General features: G+C 38.5%; 1 protein-coding gene across 1 annotated transcript; it reads left to right on the plus strand.

Moving 5' to 3' along the window:
• The first annotated feature begins 397 nt into the window (after nt 1–397).
• Nucleotides 398–2,120, plus strand: LOC149016772 (uncharacterized). The gene is made up of 2 exons (XM_089156312.1): nt 398–1,122; nt 1,198–2,120. Exons 1-2 carry the CDS (start codon nt 853–855, stop codon nt 1,384–1,386), a joined length of 459 nt encoding a protein of 152 aa, XP_089012438.1. The 5' UTR covers nt 398–852; the 3' UTR covers nt 1,387–2,120.
• The last annotated feature ends 17,201 nt before the right edge of the window (nt 2,121–19,321 follow it).

Consider the following 19,321-nt stretch of genomic DNA (forward strand, 5'->3'; position numbering starts at 1 on the left):
ATCCATTATCAAACTGTAACTCTTCATTGCAAGCTTTGGTAGATGGTAGTGGTGGGTTGAGTTGTTGTGAGTTGCTTTCAGAAAGTTCCCTCTTGGGCCGAAACGGCATAGAGCATTCCTAGCTTTCCAAAGCCACTAAATTTTATCTAAGGTTGAAAGATTTAGTCAATCTAACAACTGATGACTATAATTAGAGGCTAGAGCATCATCACCTTGAATTGATGAAGACGAACCAAAATAAACCGGTTTTGTAAATGGAGATATTACCAATTGTAAATTCTATTCCAAAATAACAAAGGAAAGTGGCCAAGCACCTTTTTTTTCCTTCATTGAATTCATGTCCAATACTTGAATTAAAAAACCCATTATGTCATGGACCAACCGAACAAGGCCTCATTTCTCAAGTCAAAAATTGGGGCAAGACAAAGGAAGCAAATCATGCCCAGAAGTTAGTTGTGGTCTGTTTTGTGGGGCAGAGCAGAGAAAGACCCAAAAATCTGAAAGCTGGAGAAAGGAGGAAGGACAGTCAAAGACGGCAATGGTGAGAAGCAGAAGAAACAGCAATGCACACGTGAGCTGACACGGTACAAGGACGGTAATGCATAACCATGCCCTTCTTGTGTATCTTTCTCTTTCTCTCTCTGTCTCTGTTCCTTTTCCTGTATTCTTCTCTGTATTACTCAAAAACTGAATACCTGCCTGGTCAAACGTCAATTCATCGTCTCCTTCTACTGACTCTTCCTTCCTCTCTCTCTCTCTCTTGTTCTTATAATTAAGCAGTCAAATTCAAACACTACCCAAAAAAATTCAAACTTTTCTGCTACCAAATCCTCTCTCTTTCTCTGAGAAAAAATGGCAAGTGAAAGTGGAGAAATGATCAGCAATAGGAAGCAAGGAGAGGGTGTGGTGGCGCATCCACCAAGACGCATGTCAGCGACGACTCCACCATGGCCACCGGCGGTGAAGTTAGCAGCAACAGCGGTGGAATTGAACGTTCGTCCAAGATCAGCTGATATGGCGGCTGAGATGCAAGAGAGAGCTTTTCGTTACTCCAGAGCTCTAGTTGATGCTGCTCCTAATAAACGACCCAACCTTACCCACCTTGCTAACTCTCTCAAGAAGGTATTTTTACCGTCGAAACTGCAAATTCTGGCTCTATGGTTATATGATTTGATCTGATCTTGTCTAGATTTGCAGGAATTTGATGCTTCTTATGGACCAGCGTGGCACTGCGTGGTGGGGAAGAGCTTTGGATCGTTTGTGACACACTCGTTGGGTGGCTTCCTTTACTTCTCTGTTGATGATTTCTCTTTTCTTCTCTTCAAAACAGAGGTCCGACCTGTAAACACCAAAACTCCTCAGGATACCGGCGGCGATGGTAAGTAGAGATCGCATTATCTGTATCGTCTGTATCTCAGCCATCAAGATCCTCTCCAGAGTTTTCCAACTTTTATAATTTTATGTATAATCCCATTTTGAATGCAATTTTATGGGCAAGATTATAAAACTAGAAACATGGTTCTCCCCTTGACATGAGCAACTTGAAGTTGTGTCCCATACAGTCTTGTAGGTGTTGATGCGATGCCTTACTCTATGTTCATCTGTTCAAAACGAATAACGGAATACTTGAATTCATTGTCAAAATAGATGGAACCTGGAGTGATCTGCTGCAGCAAAAAGATTTTACAGAGAATTGCAGGGAACCAACCTGGGGGCTTAAAATTGTTCCAACAAGAAAAAAGAAAAAAAGAACTCGAAAAGTGAGAAGTAGTTCATGTACTAATTTTGATGCAGGAACAATAAATGGTGCTCTCTTCTCAATCAGTGTCCATGGTTTATTCATCAACCATTGCCTTGTGTAAATTCACCGCATCTGTTATCTCATTTATTTGTCTCCTCTTCTTGGACAAATCTGCTAATCAGCGCTCAAAAGTTACTAGAATTCAGTAATAGAACTCACTAACGTGTAATGTTCCTGAAGGAAGACTAAGGTTCAGGCATGTGAGACATGGTGGCCACTTTTCACCCTTTGGGTTACAGAATTATGTTTATCAGATTACAATTATGATCCTTGCCTGCAGCCTTAGTTGTTCTATGCAAACTCAATAAAATAAGTTCGTTTTCTACCAAAAGAATATCTATGTTCTATAAATCCATTGGCATGTCGTGTGGGCAGCTTCTTTCCTAATCAAAGGTGATAAGGTCTGGATTACATTGTAGCAACATTGTCATGGCTCTATCATACGTCTGTAAATGTGATTCCTTTAGTGTCATATTTCCCATTTGAATGGATGGTTTTCTTAAATCATGATTGCCTTTTTAAATCTTAATCCCTACTTCTAGCAACACACTATAGGTATCTCTTTTGATTTAAATAAATAAAAAAAGAGTTTGAAAATGCTAACATTTTGTTTGTGATGAGGGTGAAATAACACCGAACCGGGTCCAACCATGATCGGGTCAAGGACTTTGGTTGGAAATAGGTTCAATCGCGTTCGGGTCAGGAACCCAACTTGGGATCGGTTCAAAGTTCAAACCAATCAATTACGTAAGGGTGAAGAAACTCTACAGTCAAGGAAATCTCATAGAATTCGGGCCATGTGATCGTGTTATAGAAGGTAACTACCATTAATACGAGACGGGTGATCGTGCTTAAGTAAGGTAACGGCTCTTGCCACCAAAAGATGGGTAAAATCCTAAGATCGAATGGCCACCAAGGGAAGATACGAATGAATCCAACGGTCGGAAAAGAAAGGTAAACCCTATAAAAATCATGGGTTCACACACAATTGAGGTATTTGAATTGTTTCCCTCCATTACTATATTCAATTGAAGCTTTGCAACTCATCAGAGCTCTATAGTGCATCATTTTCTAACTTAACCTTCGGAGGTGGCCACCCAACCGTGCGGTCGGGCCACATCTAACCTTACTAGTTATTGTTTTTTATGGGATTTATTAATTATTAATATAATTATATGCCCAAGGACAAAACTGAAAAATCACTTTTAGGGCGGTTACAAAATATAAGGTTATATATTTTGGTAACCACCGCATCACTTGGATGATCACATTATTTGTACGTGAGATTTTCCAGAAAGGCGGCTATCTTTCTCTCTCCCTCTCTTTAGAAGGTTCTGTGTGGATTTTCTCCCTACTTTTGATCTCCGCTTTCTTCCATCCTCAAAGCATTTGGGTTGTGGAATACATTCCCTCTCCTCGTGATTGTGGAATCAAACTGGTGACGGGTTCGTGGAGGAACGATGACGTGGATTCAAATTAACTTCCGTTGTGGTAATTCTATTTTGGGTAAGCGAATACAGGTAAGGATATCTTTCCCCTTCAATTATCGAATTGATATATATGGAGTATTACCAACATTGGCATCAGAGCCACATTCCCACAATTCTCGGTTCCTCCCTATTGTTTGTGCTTTTCTTGAATGTATCTAATGGGAGGATCAAGGGTTTATAGAAACCCACTTTGGAGAATCGAAGGTTTAATAGGAAACCCAAGGGAGAATTAAGAGGGTTTTTTTAAACCCTAATTTTTTTGTTCGGATCCAAGTGGGAGGATCCTTGTGATTTCCCTTTATAAAAATTGCATGAATTGATAATCCATGAGAATGCATTTTTGTTTAATGATTGGTGGATTTTTTTCATGTGTTTTTTGGGAAATTTTTGGAGAAAATTTGTTTTTTCCATTCTTGGAACTAAAATTCATTCAAGGGGAGACGCCCGTTTGGTCACAGAGGACCAAACGGATTTTCCATCTAGGGAGACGGAAGTCCGTCTGGGTCAGACAGTAGTCCGTTTGGGAGATGGATTTTTGAGACTTTGGTTTGTCTAGTTCAGAATGTGTTTCTAACTTATTGGATACCTGTGGCCCGACAATCTTTGTGATGTTTGGGCATTAAGGGCCTAATGGGGCCTAATGGGAGTTAGTGAAGTAGAAGTGTTCTGTGTGAACCACCTCATAGCATAAACATGATTGTGTGTTTTATTTTATTAAAAGTGTATTGATTATGGATTTTTTTTAATCATGTTTCTAGCACTGAAAGAAACTAGTATATAAGTCTATGTGGGTTTGCATGAGAATTTGATTGAATGTTTATTAGCATCTCTTTTGGTTTAAATGCTTATTCCATAGGTTGACTATGCTAGTGTGAATTGTTGTTGCTTGTGTTGTGTTTTATGTTAGAATAGTTGAACTCATCCTTTTATATATGTCTCTAGTTTAATGGCTGCTACAAAGGGCATAGTTGCTAACCTCAAGAAAGGAGATAAATTGAATGAGAGGAATTATGACCTCTGGCACCAAAAGGTGCAGTATCTCCTGGAAGAGCATGACATGCTATAAACCATAAACCAAACCATGTCCCTACCTGAGGAAGGTACCACTGCACAACATCGCAGGGACAATGAGTGTTACAATGCCTAGAAGACAAAAGACCTAGGTAGCTAGGATTACTATCCTAAGCTCAATGAGGGATGACCTGATGCTTCGATTTGAGAAGCATAGGACTACAAAATCTTTGTGGAAGGCTATGAAGTTCCAATATGGAGGGACTTCCACCACAAGAGGCTACCAACTCTAACTCACTTTTGATGGTTATAAGATGCGCCAGGGTCACACCATGAGGCAGGATATAACCATCATGTCCAACATGATAAGTGAGTTGAGCACATGTGGGCACCAAAAGATTGATGAGGAGCAAGTCTCTGCAGTCATCAGGTCATTGCCTAAGACTTGGGAGCATATGAAGATCTTCTTGACTTATGCTGATGAGGTCAAGACTTTTGATCAAGCTGCCAAGCACCTTGAACTGGAGGAGGATTAGATGTTGGTTGATGCCCCTCACACTAAAGTACTTACCGTTGAAGCTAGCACTAGTAAGGGTGCAAGCTCTAAGCACAAGTAGGAGAAAAGCTCAACCTCAGCAGTCCATGCAAAGTAACCAAGGTGGGGAACAGAAACAAGAGTGGCCCCAAGCGTTCAAGGGGGACTAGTGCTGGCAAGAAGAAATCACCTTTGATTTGATTCAACTGCCGAAAGCTTGGCCATTTTGCTCGTGATTGCACTAAGCAAGAGGTATGTACTAGTGTGTGATACCTCATCTTGTTATGTAACAAGATCTACTATGCTTGCTTAACTAAATCCTTTGTGGATTGTTGATTCAGGTGCAATGGAACACATAACAAGGGAACGCTTGAGCTTCATGGAATACCATCGTGTTCCAAGAGGAAGTAGAAGAATAACGATGGGGAACAGTTCAAGTGTGGAGGTTCATGGCATTGGCACGTGCAAATTAGTTTTGCGAGGTGGCCGGACACTGTTACTCCATGATGTGCTGTATGTTCCAAACATTCGGTGGAATCTTGTTTCTGTTAATTTTCTTATAAGACATGGTTTTAGAGTTGTATTTGAGAACAACTCTTTGGTTTTGTATCTATATGATACAATTTATGGTTATGGTTTTCTTCAGAATGGTTTCATTGTATTGGATATAACTGATTATTCATTTAATTCTAGTAATGCTTTTGTTTGCCAAAATATTGTGTATATTGATTCTAGACTAGGACATATTGACTTAGATAAGATGAATAGGTTGGCAAGAAAATGTCTCTTAGGACAAGGTTCACTATCTGATTTGCTAACATGGGAGTCATGTCTAGCAAGAAAAACAACTAGAAAACCATTCAAAAAGGCTTTGAGAGCCTCTCTTCCTCTAGAACTTATTCATTCAGATGTATGTGGACCCATGAATGTGCATACTAGAAAAGGACATGATTATTTAATCACATTCATAGATGACTATACACGGTATGGTCATATTTATCTAATTTCTCATAAGTCAGAAGCTCTTTAATGTTTTAAGAAATTCATGAGCTTAGTTGAGAATTAGTTAGATAAAAGGATTAAAACTCTTAGAACGGATAGAGGTAGAGAGTATCTCTTCGATATGTTCAAAGGGTTGTGTCATGAAAAAGGGATATCTAGGCAACTTATTATTCCAGGGACTCAACAGCAAAATGGGGTTGCTAAGAGGAGGAATAGAACATTGCTAGACATGGTGAGATCCATGGTGGCATAGGCAAACCTACCCATCTCTTACTGGGGAGATGCTTTGTTGATTGCGGCCTATATCCTCAACCGAGTTCCAACCAAATGGGTTCCTTCCACACCATATGAGTTGTGGATCGGAAGGAAGCCAGATTTGAGTTACTTGTGCGCATGGGGATGTTCAGCATATGTTCACTCTACTTCTCACCAATATGGGAAGCTTGGACCCAGAGGAAGAAAGTGTATCTTTGTAAGATATTCTGAACCCTCAAAGGGCCATGTCTTCATTGGACTAAATGAGATTGAGAGGAGAACGGAACTTGAGTCTAGGGATGCAACATTCTTGGAGAATGATTTTCCATTTCTTTCAGAAGTTAACAAAGAATTATCAAAATTCTTTGAGATACAAGATAGTGATCTTATCACTCTAGGGATTTAGACTCTGGATAATGAACCTAGGGTTCATCCGAAGAAGATCCTAGTGGGAGTGGGAGTGTAGATGTGATAGGTACCTCAGAGGTGAGCAATCTAACATGCACTTGTGCCGTAGTGGGAGCAGACTAGTTCCTCATTGACATTTTGACATAGAGGATGAAGCCTACACGGTAACTCCTGAAGAGATCGACTATGAGATGACTCCAGTCGATGAGCATGAACCGAAGAGCGTGCAGGAAGCTCTTGCGGGGTACAAGCTCAAAGGAATGGTTGAAAGCGATAAAGGAAGAGTTGGAGTCGATGAAAGGTAATCATGTATGGGACTTGGTTGACATACCGTCGGGCCTAAAGGCAATTGGGAATAAGTGGGTTCCCAAGATCAAGAGAAAGGTGGATGGATCTATTGGTGAGATTCAAGGCTCGTTTAGTGGCTAAAGGCTACACCCAACGAGGGGGCATTGATTATGAAGAAACTTTTTCCCCTGTGGTTAGGTTTGCCTCCATCTACCTCATACTAGCCATTGTTGCTCAGTTGAACTTGGAGCTTTATCAGATGGATATAAAAACTGCTTTTCTCAATGGAGAACTTGAGGAAGAGATCTATATGCTCAAGGCTTTGAAGCTAATGGACTTGTTCGCAAAGTGTGCAAGCTTAAGAAGTCCATATATGGCTTAAAGCAAGCATCTAGATAGTGGAATGTGTGCTTCCACCAAGCTATGATGGAAAATGGGTTTTCCATGCTTGAGGAAGACCACTGTGTTTACACCAAGAGATCTAATAGTAACTATGTCATTCTGACACTGTACGTAGATGACATACTCATGGCTAGCACTAGCAAGGAGCTATTGGAAACCATTAAAAAATGGTTGGCCTCTGTATTTGATATGAAGGACATGGGTGAAGCAAGCTATGTGCTTGGTGTCAAGATTGTCAGAAATAGGCAAAAGAGATTACTGGGTTTATCTCAAGAGACCTATATTGACAATGTCTTGATGAGATACCAGATGCACAACTGCAAACCAATAAATACTCCAGTGGAGAAGGGTTTGCATTTGAGCCTTGATATGGGTCCTAAGACTCCAGAGGACAAAAAACCAAGATGGGAAGAGTTCCATATTCTAGTGTAGTGGGTTGCCTTATGTACGCTATGATGTTTACTAGGCCGGATATTTGTTATGTAGTGGGTTTGGTTAGTCAATACCAATCAAACCCAAGCATAGAGCACTGGAAAGCAATCAAGAGGATATTGAGATATCTCAGAGGAACAAGTAACTACATGTTGTATTACTAGGATCGGATTTGCGGTTAGTTGGCTATAGCGATGTTGACTAGGCTTAAGACATTAATGAGCACAAATCAACCTCTAGATATGCTTTCTTGCTAAATGGTGGGGCCATTTCGTGGTGTAGCAAGAAGCATACTTGTATATCACTCTCAACCATAGAAGCAGAGTATGTGGCATGCTCAACTACGGTTCAAGAGGCTATTTGGTTGAGGAGATTCCTACAACATACTGGATTTGTGATGACATCCAAAGAGGTTGCCCTTGTCTACTGTGATAGTACGACAACTCTTAGCTATGTCAAGGACTTCAAGTATTATGGGAATACCAAACATATACAGTTAGAGGCATTATATCAAAGAAGAAAGTTGTACTTAAGCACATATCTACTAGTCAAATGGTAGCTGACCCTCTTACCAATCCAATGATGCTTTTTTATTTCTCAAATAAAATCCTTGGGCTTGCATAGATTGTGACTTAATTTTTTGTACTAAAACTTTCTTATTATTGAGTAATATGAGTTCATTCTAGCATTTATTTTTCACATTCTTGCGTGATTGTGTTCTTCTAGCATAAACCGTGATATGTCAATAGGCATGAGAATGGCTCACTCATACAAGCATTCGCCTTTGGTGCTTTGGAAGCTAGCAGAGATGAGACGGATTGTGAATGACTTTGTGTAGGTCAATTCCTAATCATGATGTTGTCTTGATTTGGAATTAAGATGAATTTCTCTATTATAAAGAGAATCGACATGAATGTTCCCACTATTCATGTTGCCTATAGAAGCCAGTGCAAGTACTTTATGTGGCACTAGAGTGGCGACAATAAAGAAACTCGGGTCGGTGCACAAGAGGTTGCGACTAAACTAAGAACTGTATGGTGTTAAGAGAGACATACATTCTATTGTGTATAGAATGTTCCAACATAGCACGTATATCATACTATATGTGCTTAGCGATCATTAGAAATGAGAGGATGGATCCCTACTCCTTTCATTGTGTGAGTCCTGGACCTTATGGTCCATTAATGTTTCTAGTTACTTTTGACAACATCATGAAATGAAGGGTTGATGTGGCTACTTTGGGGTGTTACCTATGGTCATGATTGATTCAACCTAAAGGGCATTACCAGGAAAGGAGTTAATTAAGTGTAGTGATGGTCTGGGGCAAAAGGAAAGGTTTGATTCAACTACACCCTAAAAGTATTTGTTGGCGCCAACTGTATGTGTTATAGTAGTGAATATTTTAAGGACAAGAAGGTGTTCTCTTAGAGGGATCGAGATACCTTTAGTCTGGTGAGTTTGAATAAACCTAGGACACTATGGTATACTAATGCTTATTTGATGTGTTTCTTTGAGTGATGTGCCATTTTGATCTTTTGGGAAAGTTTCTAGTTTGAGGCTCACGCATGCAGGTATATCACCGGTCGCATAACCCATTTTGCCAGTATGACTTGTGGATGTTGGTGTCTGGGACACAAGAGGTATATGTATCTTGGATACATAGTAGAGAGATCAAGATATGTATATTTGGGATATACATGTGTGTCTGGGACACACTGTGATAAAGAGATCGAATGTGTATATCTGGGATATACATGTGTCTGGGACACAATGTGATAGAGACATTTGCCCTTGTGCAAGTGGGAGATGTTGGGATTTATTAATTATTAATATAATTATATGCCCAAGGACAAAACTGGAAAATCACTTTTAGGGCGGTTACAAAATATAGGATTATATATTTGGGTAACCACCGCATCACTTGGACGACCATGTTATTCGTACGTGAGATTTTCCAAAAAGGTAGCTATCTCTCTCTCTCTCTCCCCTCTCCTTCTCTCCAGAAGGTTCTGTGTAGATTTTCTCCCTACTCTTGATCTCCGCTTTCTTCCAACCTCAAAGCATTTGGGTTGTGGAGTACATTCCCTCTCCTCGTGATTGTGGAATCAAACCGGTGACGGGTTCGTGAAGGAACAAGGACGTGGATCCAAATTAACATCCGTTGTGGTAAGTCTATTTTGGGTAAACGAATCCAGGTAAGGAAGGATCTTTCCCCTTCTATTTCGATAGAGATATAGAGTTTTACCTACAGTTTTGAATTCTTTAACTACTATATAAATTTGGGTAATATAATTTACCTCCTTTCTTAAATGACCAAAATGGCACTTGGTCCCGTCTTATTAGATATTATTAGTTACTTCCCCTCTTACCTAGCAAAGTATTACACCTCCTTTCTATTAATTATTTTAGTTGAGTTTTACTTTTACAATTAAATATTTTTCTAAAACTTCAAACTACCTTTAATTGAAAAAAACTGTAAATACCCTCAATTATGTTATCTTATTAGTTAAAAGTTAAAACCCCAAAGACCCCTGTATTATTTAATCTAGGCATATGTCTTTCATTGGAAAAAAAAATAGAAAAGGAAATTAATTAAAAAACCTAGACATCTTTCTTAGGTTTCCTTTGTTCTCTTTTATTTATTTATTTATTTATTTATTTATATTTTTTAAGGAAATTAATAATTAAAAAAAAAGAGTTGCTTTAGCGATAAGACCCACGCCTCTTAATGAAAAAGTTGAGGGTTCAACTCTTGTCGAGGTGTCTCCCTTAAGGATGTAGTCGAAGTGCACACAAGCTGGTCTGAATGAACCTCAATTCCCCCCCCCCCCCAAAAAAAAAAAAAAAAAAACAAAATATGGATTAAAGAACATAGGGGCATTTTGGAGTTTTAAGAATAAACTTAATCTAGCTAATTCAAGGTTTTAATTATTAAGATAATTGATGGTATTTTGGAGTTTTAATAATAATATTAAATTGAGGATTATCTAGGATTTTAAATAACTACTAAGATAATTGAGAGTAATTTAGTTTTGGATTTCATGTGGCCAAACAATAATAGGCCGAACTGGGTTGACCAATGATAAAACTTGGCCAACCAAACCTTGGTTGGACCATGAATAAACATATGTAACGAAATGATTAACACAATGCTCGACCAAGGACAGGGTTGACCAAGCAAACTTGCTATTAAATAACAAAAGTTTTACAAATGCCAACATTATGGACAATTGAACCTAGGCCCGACCAAGAAAAGTTGTAGTCTGGCCGACCTTTTCTTCCTCATGGGTGGAACCTTATTCACCATACTAGCTAGAGCCGCATTCATCAAACTCATCCTTTTCGACAATACTAGTCTCCTTCTCGGTTGTTTGAGAGGCAACAACTTAGAATGAAAGCTCAGGAGCTCGACTAGTTTAATGATTCTGCTCAACCATGACCAGTTCAACCAAATCAATTGTTCGAGCGCTACAAAAATTCAGATGTGTTTGACTAGAACATTGGCTTAAAACGGAAATTATGCAAACAATCTTATCCCCATAAGCATTGCCTATAGTATTGGTTGAGCAAAAGTCAAACCAAACACTGCTCGACCGAATCAAAGCTTCATTAAGAGGAAGACCTGGTCTCTAGGTCCGAGCATTGAGCTAAATTGACCAAGTGCCCTATAATTGACCTAAAATAGACAGACCAAGGTTGACCATGAATGGACTAGACCGATTAGAACTTGGTCGAACATAGGTGACCGTGTAACATAACTTGCGCATTAAACAATGAACACAGGTAAAGTTCAACTAACTTCCAAAGACTTTGAGCCCAACGAGGACTTTTTCACTTTACGGAATGTCTAGATCGAACGATCGACATCAAGAACATGGCGACTCGAAAGTTTTTCATTTAGCAACTTGAAAGTTTTTCATTTAACAACTTAAAAGTTTTTGAAGTCTTTGATCGATCATGGAAGAATGCTCGACCAAGAAAATGACAAAAGAAACATAGAAGAAGAATACTGCGATCAACCACATGAAGTGAGTAAAGGCAAGAAGAAATAGTGTTGTTGATTACAAAAAACTTGACCAATTGTCGAGAAAAATTGAGTTGTAACTCAGGAGAGAACAATGAGACCAAATTCCAGCATCCTACCATGCTGCAGGTATTACTCTGTGCAATTGTCACATCGGCATCAAATGTGCCATTTGCGTTGTCTTCAAAATTGATTGAGCACAAGTCAAGTAAAAAATCGCTCAACCAGGTCGAAGTTTGACCAAGAAAAACTTAGTCCCTTGGCCTAAGCATGGAGTTAATGAAGTGACTGGGAGGCTTATTGTCACACCCCACCCAGCCGGTTCCGGACACACCCGAATACCCCTGGGGTGATAACACTACAAGATCAAGTTCATGGCCAATCCATAACCATACAACACAATATTGCATAATCCAAGAGCAGAAAATGAAATAAAGTATCAAAAGTTATGACAATTATCCTCAAATCATTACTCAAAAAGTCAGTCAAAATCATAATTAGAGTTTAAAGTAGGAAAATTGTTTAACAACGAAGTCTAAATATTGTTATCGATGAATAGTTAATAGTACAAGTAATGCCCCTGCCTAACAAATAGAGAAACAACATAACTAATGGCAACTAAGGTGACTACTTTCTCCAATGATATCTCCAAAATCTCAGAAGGGTTGGACTTCATAAGCACAATCCGTGCAAAGACATGACTCTCCATGTATCTCTGTGTCCTCTCTCGTCAGTCCCTCGTAGGACTCAGTGGCGATGGACCCTTTATCACACCCCACCCAACCGGATCCGGTCATGCCTAAATACCTGTGGGGGTGATACACCACAAGACCTAGAAAAGAGACATGAAAGAAACTAAAGATTTCCTAAGGATAGCAAGGTTTCTATCACTAAAAGTCGGCTCCGTGGAGCAATGGAGGCACGAGCATGTAGCTTCATGCACTTCCACCTCCTCCTCCTAAGAAACATGTAGAAAATAAAGGAATGACTTTACAAAACTCATTGAGGTTGACTAATATCCATGTCATGCATTCATCCAAATTTCCACATCATATTGAGAAGATAACCATGTAATTAATAACATAAATAAAACTGATGCATGAGAATGATATGATGTTCCTAACTCTATCATGTAGTCTCTAAGGTAGACACGCATTAAGTTTATACACCAATCTCCTTTGGGCAGTCTCAATCACTCCCCCTCAACAAGAGACGTCTATTGAGTTCTCTATGGTTGCTGGGTAAAGTCATGTCAAGCCCTAGTTGGGGTATAGGTCACCACTCTCTCACATCACCGTTTGACATGATATTTGGCGCATGTAAAGGATAATCCTAAGCCCAATGCAAAGTCATACGGTCTCATACCACATATGGTCCGGATATCTCTCCTCATGCCTAGTGCCCTTTTGGTTCGATACCTTCCCACCTATTAATGGAATTCTTAACGGGAGGCATATGTTGGATCCCATTCCTTAACCTAGTGGTCATCCACAAATAAATAGACAGGATGCTCTCCATGTCCTCTCACGGGTTGGTTACCAATCTTGAGTGCCTAGGAGCCCTTATCTATTATATGCAACATTACCGCTCTATGATGATAGTGGTCCTGCTTGACACTTAAGACTCAGCCACTAACATCACGGGTTAACCAGCTTCAATACCCCTAACGGAAGGGTAGCAATACTCATAAGGATTCCTAGCCCCACACTTCTAGACACCTATATATCATGTTGTTGGTCTAGATGCAATCAAATAAGGTCACTAGGGTAATGGGCGAACCCACAACCCTAGTTGATAATACAAGGTAAGAAGAATAATATCATTCCTTCTCTTTCATCTCATACATTATTACACCATTTTTATATCAATAATATAAAATTCAAAAGTAAAGAGTAATACCCAAACAATAAACTTTACCTTCCGTTTGCGCAAAGTCACACACAAGCATATCATGATAGATAGAAATTTACAGCAATTTATATCAACAATAGAATTTAAAATAGCAATAATTAATTATATAAAACATGGTTAGTCATTTCTCACCTTTCACTTTGATTCCTTTCTCAAAAGTCCAAAATTCACTCCCACAAGTTGGTGACTAAAAGATAAATAAACCTATTCATGCAAGAGGATTAGTAAATATAAATTGGAAGTCAATTTGGGTTCAAAAGATATCCCAAAATCCTCCCACGAAAACACAATCTGAAAACTAGGTTCAAACTCGCCGTTTTCAACCTAGTTCAGTGAAAAATCACTATTTCGCCACTGATTCGAAGTCGAATCGAAACAAAACTTTGGGAAAGTCTAATTGGTAGGATTAGGGTTATAAGAGTACCTTTAATTTTATCCAATTCGTTCTAGATCAAAAAGTCTCAAATTTGGCTCTCTTAAATCTGCTTACTCGCGAGAGTCAAAACGTGAAATTTTTACAAGGATTCGCACCAATAACTCTCATACTAAAGGGAATCACTAATCCAAGAATTTAAGAGCATTCAATAAACCTAACATGCTTCCACTACCGCAATCCCATAAAAGGAGTGAGGAAATCCCCACAAAACTGTGCTTAAAGAGAAGGGTTTAAGGATTCTCACCTTTCTTAACATTTCCGCAACGATTTGAGTTGCATAACACCTTTGATTGGATGAGATCTATTATTCTCCTTGGTTTCCCCTCTTCTCAAAGCCTTAGCCCCACTCTAGCATTATAAAATATGTTTAGAGGTGAGCTACAACTTAAAATAAGGTTTAAAAACTCGGAATTTCGATTCTATCCCGGAGCTGGAAAAGGGATGGGGGGTTGGGGCAGTCGAATGGTCCAACCGATTGGTCCAAGTTTGGGGACTCCAATTTCGATGATTTTTGGTTTGAATGAAAGGTATTTCAATTGTCTACATTTAGATACCTTAACCTCATCATCAGACATTCCATCACCGGTCTACGGATGTGCTAAAATCGTCTTTTAATGCCATCGTGATTGACCTTCTCTCTTCTCTTAAATTCTAGGGGAGTTTTCGAGTCATCACAAGGGTCATCCACAATCATTTGATCCACTTCTGAACTATCGGGCTTGACTCGGATGGCCCACAATTGTCGCCGACTTGAGGCCCAGGTTCGCTATCCTAGAATCATGAGTTAACGGGTTAGAAATCCGGGGGATTTCACACCCTCCAGGTAAAAGGTGTCCTCATAACCTACGATATGATCTAAGAGAAAATACATATAAAGGAATGAGTTCTACAAAACTCAATGATGTCAACATAATCACACATCGTGCAATAGTCACACACATAAATATGCAATGTGATAAAATGAGATAAAATGAGATAATAGATAAATATGCAATTATGATCCTAGATTCTAACAAATTTAGTCTCTATGGTAGATACACATTAAGTTACAACACCAGCCTCCTTTGGGCAATCTTGCCACTCTCCCTGACGACGCTCAAGCCATCTTTTGAGTTCTCTACAGCAATGGGGTTAAGTCACATCATACCGTGGTTGGGGATTAGGTCACCAATCTCTCACCAACACCATTGGGTTTGAGAACTAGCACGTGTTAGGGATGAGTCTAGCTCAAATGCAAAGTCAACTATGTCTTATGTTACATATGATTCGGATACCTTCCTCATGCCTAGTGCCCTTTTTGGTCCGTGTATCCTTCTCACCATGGAATGCTATTCCTCATGCCACTCTAGTCATCTTTTTGGACTATCATTCCTTAACCATGTGGTCATCCTCATATACTAGGGCAAATGCCTTTCATGTCTTTTCAAAGTACTCAAGTTGTCTTTTTGACACCCCATGAGCTCAACCGTATCAAATGCAACCTGACACTACATAATAACAGTGAGCATGCATGATGCTCACAAGCCAATGCCATCACAGGTAACTCAACTTCAATACCCCTACTAAAAGGGTAGTAGCACTCAATTAGGTTTACTAGCCAAATAGGTCTAGACACATACCGACCTATTGCACCTTGTGAGTCTATATATATATATATATATATATATATATATATAGTATTCTACCACCAAACTTCCAACACATCACATTCACAATCATCATTTGAATGAAATGAATTGTAATGTAAACATAAATATTGAATTACCTTTCATCCGTGCTAAGTCTCCCGCAATTCATAAAAGAATATTCAACATTTGCAATAGCAAGAAATAGATCAAATTAAATACACAATATTTGATGATGTCTTTCCTCACCTGTTAATGACAATAAATATTTCAAAATGCCCTAGAAATCTACCAATTCAAGAGTGTAACAAACCACAACAACCTAAAAAACATAAGGATTAAATTAGGCATTAATCGAGAATCAATCGATCATCAAATGAGCCCAACTTAAGCTCTAGGATAGGGGGTTGGTTGGTTAGCTTCCCCAGGAGTCAATCTACCCCCCCCCCTTAGGGTTGCAACCAAAATGCTCCATTTCAAGCTCATTCAAAAATCAAATTCATTGGGGGGGGGGGGGGTTTGGGACTTCAATGGGATTAGAGAGTTGCTCGCAGGCATCTCGGAGAGGTTCGATAGGTCTCAAATGGGTGAAATGAGACCAACCACACTCAATACGACTATGAGACATATAAGGAAGCTTCAATCAATGCTCAACAACAAACATTTACTCTCTAGCCAACATTCTCTAACATATATGCTAACCACCAACCTATATAATCCATAGAAAATGAAGAGAGATGGTTTCCTTACCTGTTCGCGCAATAAACTCCACAATCCGTGCTTCGGCACACTTCAATCCACAATGATTTGACTTAACTCTCCACCTTTCTCTTCTCCCAAGCTCTCAACCTCTAAAAAATCATAAAGAATTCGTTTGTGAGCAACTTGAGCCATTAAATAGGGTTTTAAAGGCTGGATTTCTAAAAATACCCTTTTTCTAGGTGGGGGCGGTTAGTCAAACTAACATGCCACCCCAATCAATGGCCCCCTTAACTTTTCATTGATTATTCATTTGCGCTGCTGAACAGGTTTTTTAAACAATAGGACTAAAATATCTTTTCAATTAAGGATAATTTGGGGTTTTGAAAAATATTTTAGGTTTGGTAAAACATCTAGTATTGGTTTTTGTTCATGCCAAAATCTCATTTGTATGCATTTTATTTTAATCGAATCAACTAGATTTTTTTTAAGCATAAGAGTTTTTATATATGGGAGATGAGGTCCAACTCCATAGATTCTATTGGTTGAAATCTCCGAGCTCAACTCAAAAGGCTGAGTTTTTGCCACTCTACCAACCCTACATTGGCAATCAATTGGATGTTTCTGAAAGGCAAACCAAAAATTACTCACTTAGACAAAAATTCACACATAAAACAGGGATACAAAAAGGGAACTAATTTTGGATAAAGAAAATCTACTTGTTGCAGCTGAGCCTAGTTGGGATTGAGGGGTAACCGCTAAGGGTTGAATTCCCATGTTCAATCGAAACTCTAAAGCACAACAAAAGATTTTGATATGGAGTTCATGAAGTCCTTTGATTTTTGCAATCCCATTATAATAATAGATAAATCTTGCACTTCTCCAAGCTGTCGTTTTCAAGAATTTAGAATAATGAGAACTAGAGATTGTTTTATGGGTAAATATCACGGTAATCTTTCCTAATCTGATAAATAGCACTTACACCTTCACCTGGGATAATAGGTCACTTACCCTCTCCACTTACTCTAGCAAACATATCAAACACCTCCACCCGTAAGTTGTTTTCTTTTTTAAATTTAATGCCTTTGATTGACTTGATCGTTGAAGATTTTCCCCAAACTACCATCTCGGCTAACAATATTTTTGTATTTTTCACCCTAAATTACCGTAATCACCCTAACAATTTTGAAACAATACTAAATTATCCTTCAATTAAAGATAATTAGGGGTTTTAAAAACCAAAACACCATATTTTAAACCTAAATTATCTCTTAATTATTGGACTCCTCACCTAATACATTTTGTTGATTTTAAAGAAATTTATCCGAATCAAAAAAAAAAACGTCTACATTCTTTTAAACATAAGAAATTTTATATAAAAAGGGGGATGAGGTTAATAAAATTAAACCGTTGCTATGGGTTTTTTTTTAAACTCGTTTGATCATTAAAAAAGAAGGATGAGTTTTTGAACTTTTCCAACCCTACATTAGCAGATCAATTTGGATGTTTAACTTGGCTTTCCAAAAATTATTTTAATTAGACAAAAATTCACACTATTTTAACGCTAGGGTGATTACGAAAATTGACTAAAGTTTTGGATAAAGAAAATCTATTTGTTGCAGCTGAGCCTAGTTGGGATTGAGGGGTTTACCGCTAAGGGTTGGTGGAGTCAATTCCCATGTTCAATCGAAACTCTAAAGCACAACAAAAGATATATGGAGTCCATGAAGTCCTTTGATTCTTGCAATCCCCATATAATAATAGATAAATCTTGCACTTCTCCAAGCTTTCGTTTTCAAGAATTAAGAATAATGAGAACCTAGAGTTATTGATATCTTTACAATTCCAATGAAACCCTAATCTAGGATTGTAAACAAACCTTTTTAATACCTTACGACGAAAATTTTAATTTTCATTGGTTTGATTAGTTGGAGATGGCACGCGTTCAAAGCGAAGAGAGAGGGAATCAAGATTTCATTCTACATTACCATCGTTTGTGATTAAACTAGGGTTTCAAGTTTTCATCAAGAGTTAGGTTTCTGCTTTCCTCCCATTTCTAAGAATTGGGGTTTGTCATTGTGCATTTTTTCTTTTGATCTAGTTTTTCTGGCGGTTGACGATCGATCAATCAAGAGTATTCATGGGGCATCATCCACTTTATGGTTCATTTGGAGATCTGGTTTTGTAGGTATTACTATTTGTTTTGGTATCTTTGCTGTGGAATTGTCGATGCTATCACCTAAAGGTGATTTTCATATTGGGTGAATTAGAAGCAGTCAGGGCTTTGGTTTTACATTGTCCACAATTAGAAGTAGCAGCAATAGGTGAGGACGGTGAGACATTCAGGGCGGCGGTGGCTAGCAAGGGGAGGGGGTGTGGTGGTTGGTGATTTTCGACAAGCAAAGTGAAGGAGGAGATGGGTGAAGGGGGAATCCCTTCACCCACTAAGGGAAAGAGTGAGTGACAATTTGGTCATTATTACTTTCAAAAGGGCATTATAGTCATTTTGTATTTAAAATCTGAATTACCTTTTTTTTAGTAGAGAATTAATTTCTTGAGGAAAGGAGCTCAAACCATCGTTGACATCTACATTACAAATATGTAGAAGCCACGCATTGGCATTCATCCACATAGTTGGGAGCTCAACCACCTTAGCTAAAGAGTTTGCCACCAAGTTGGCTTCTCTTGGAATATGAATAATCACACAAGAGTTAAAAGATTCACATAGCTTGACGATGTCTTGAACAACCTGAAAGATATGATAATCTAGGCTAGAAGAATGGATCTGACTCCATAATAATGTCCTTAATTTCCCACTTCATAACTTTAGGGCTTGTTTGGTTACATGAGTCAAGATATTTCAAACATTTAGAGATTTTAAATCTATGGAGTCATAATTCATAAAATTAATTGTTTGGTTAACCTGAATCTGTAGATTCATCTTGAAATTATTTGGTCGACGTAATTTTTGTGAATGCACAAATCTCTTGATTTCACCCCAT

The sequence above is a fragment of the Hakea prostrata genome, chromosome 5, assembly GCF_041222555.1.
Source record: "Hakea prostrata isolate BN-2017 chromosome 5, UWA_Hpros_2, whole genome shotgun sequence".
NCBI lineage: Eukaryota > Viridiplantae > Streptophyta > Magnoliopsida > Proteales > Proteaceae > Hakea > Hakea prostrata.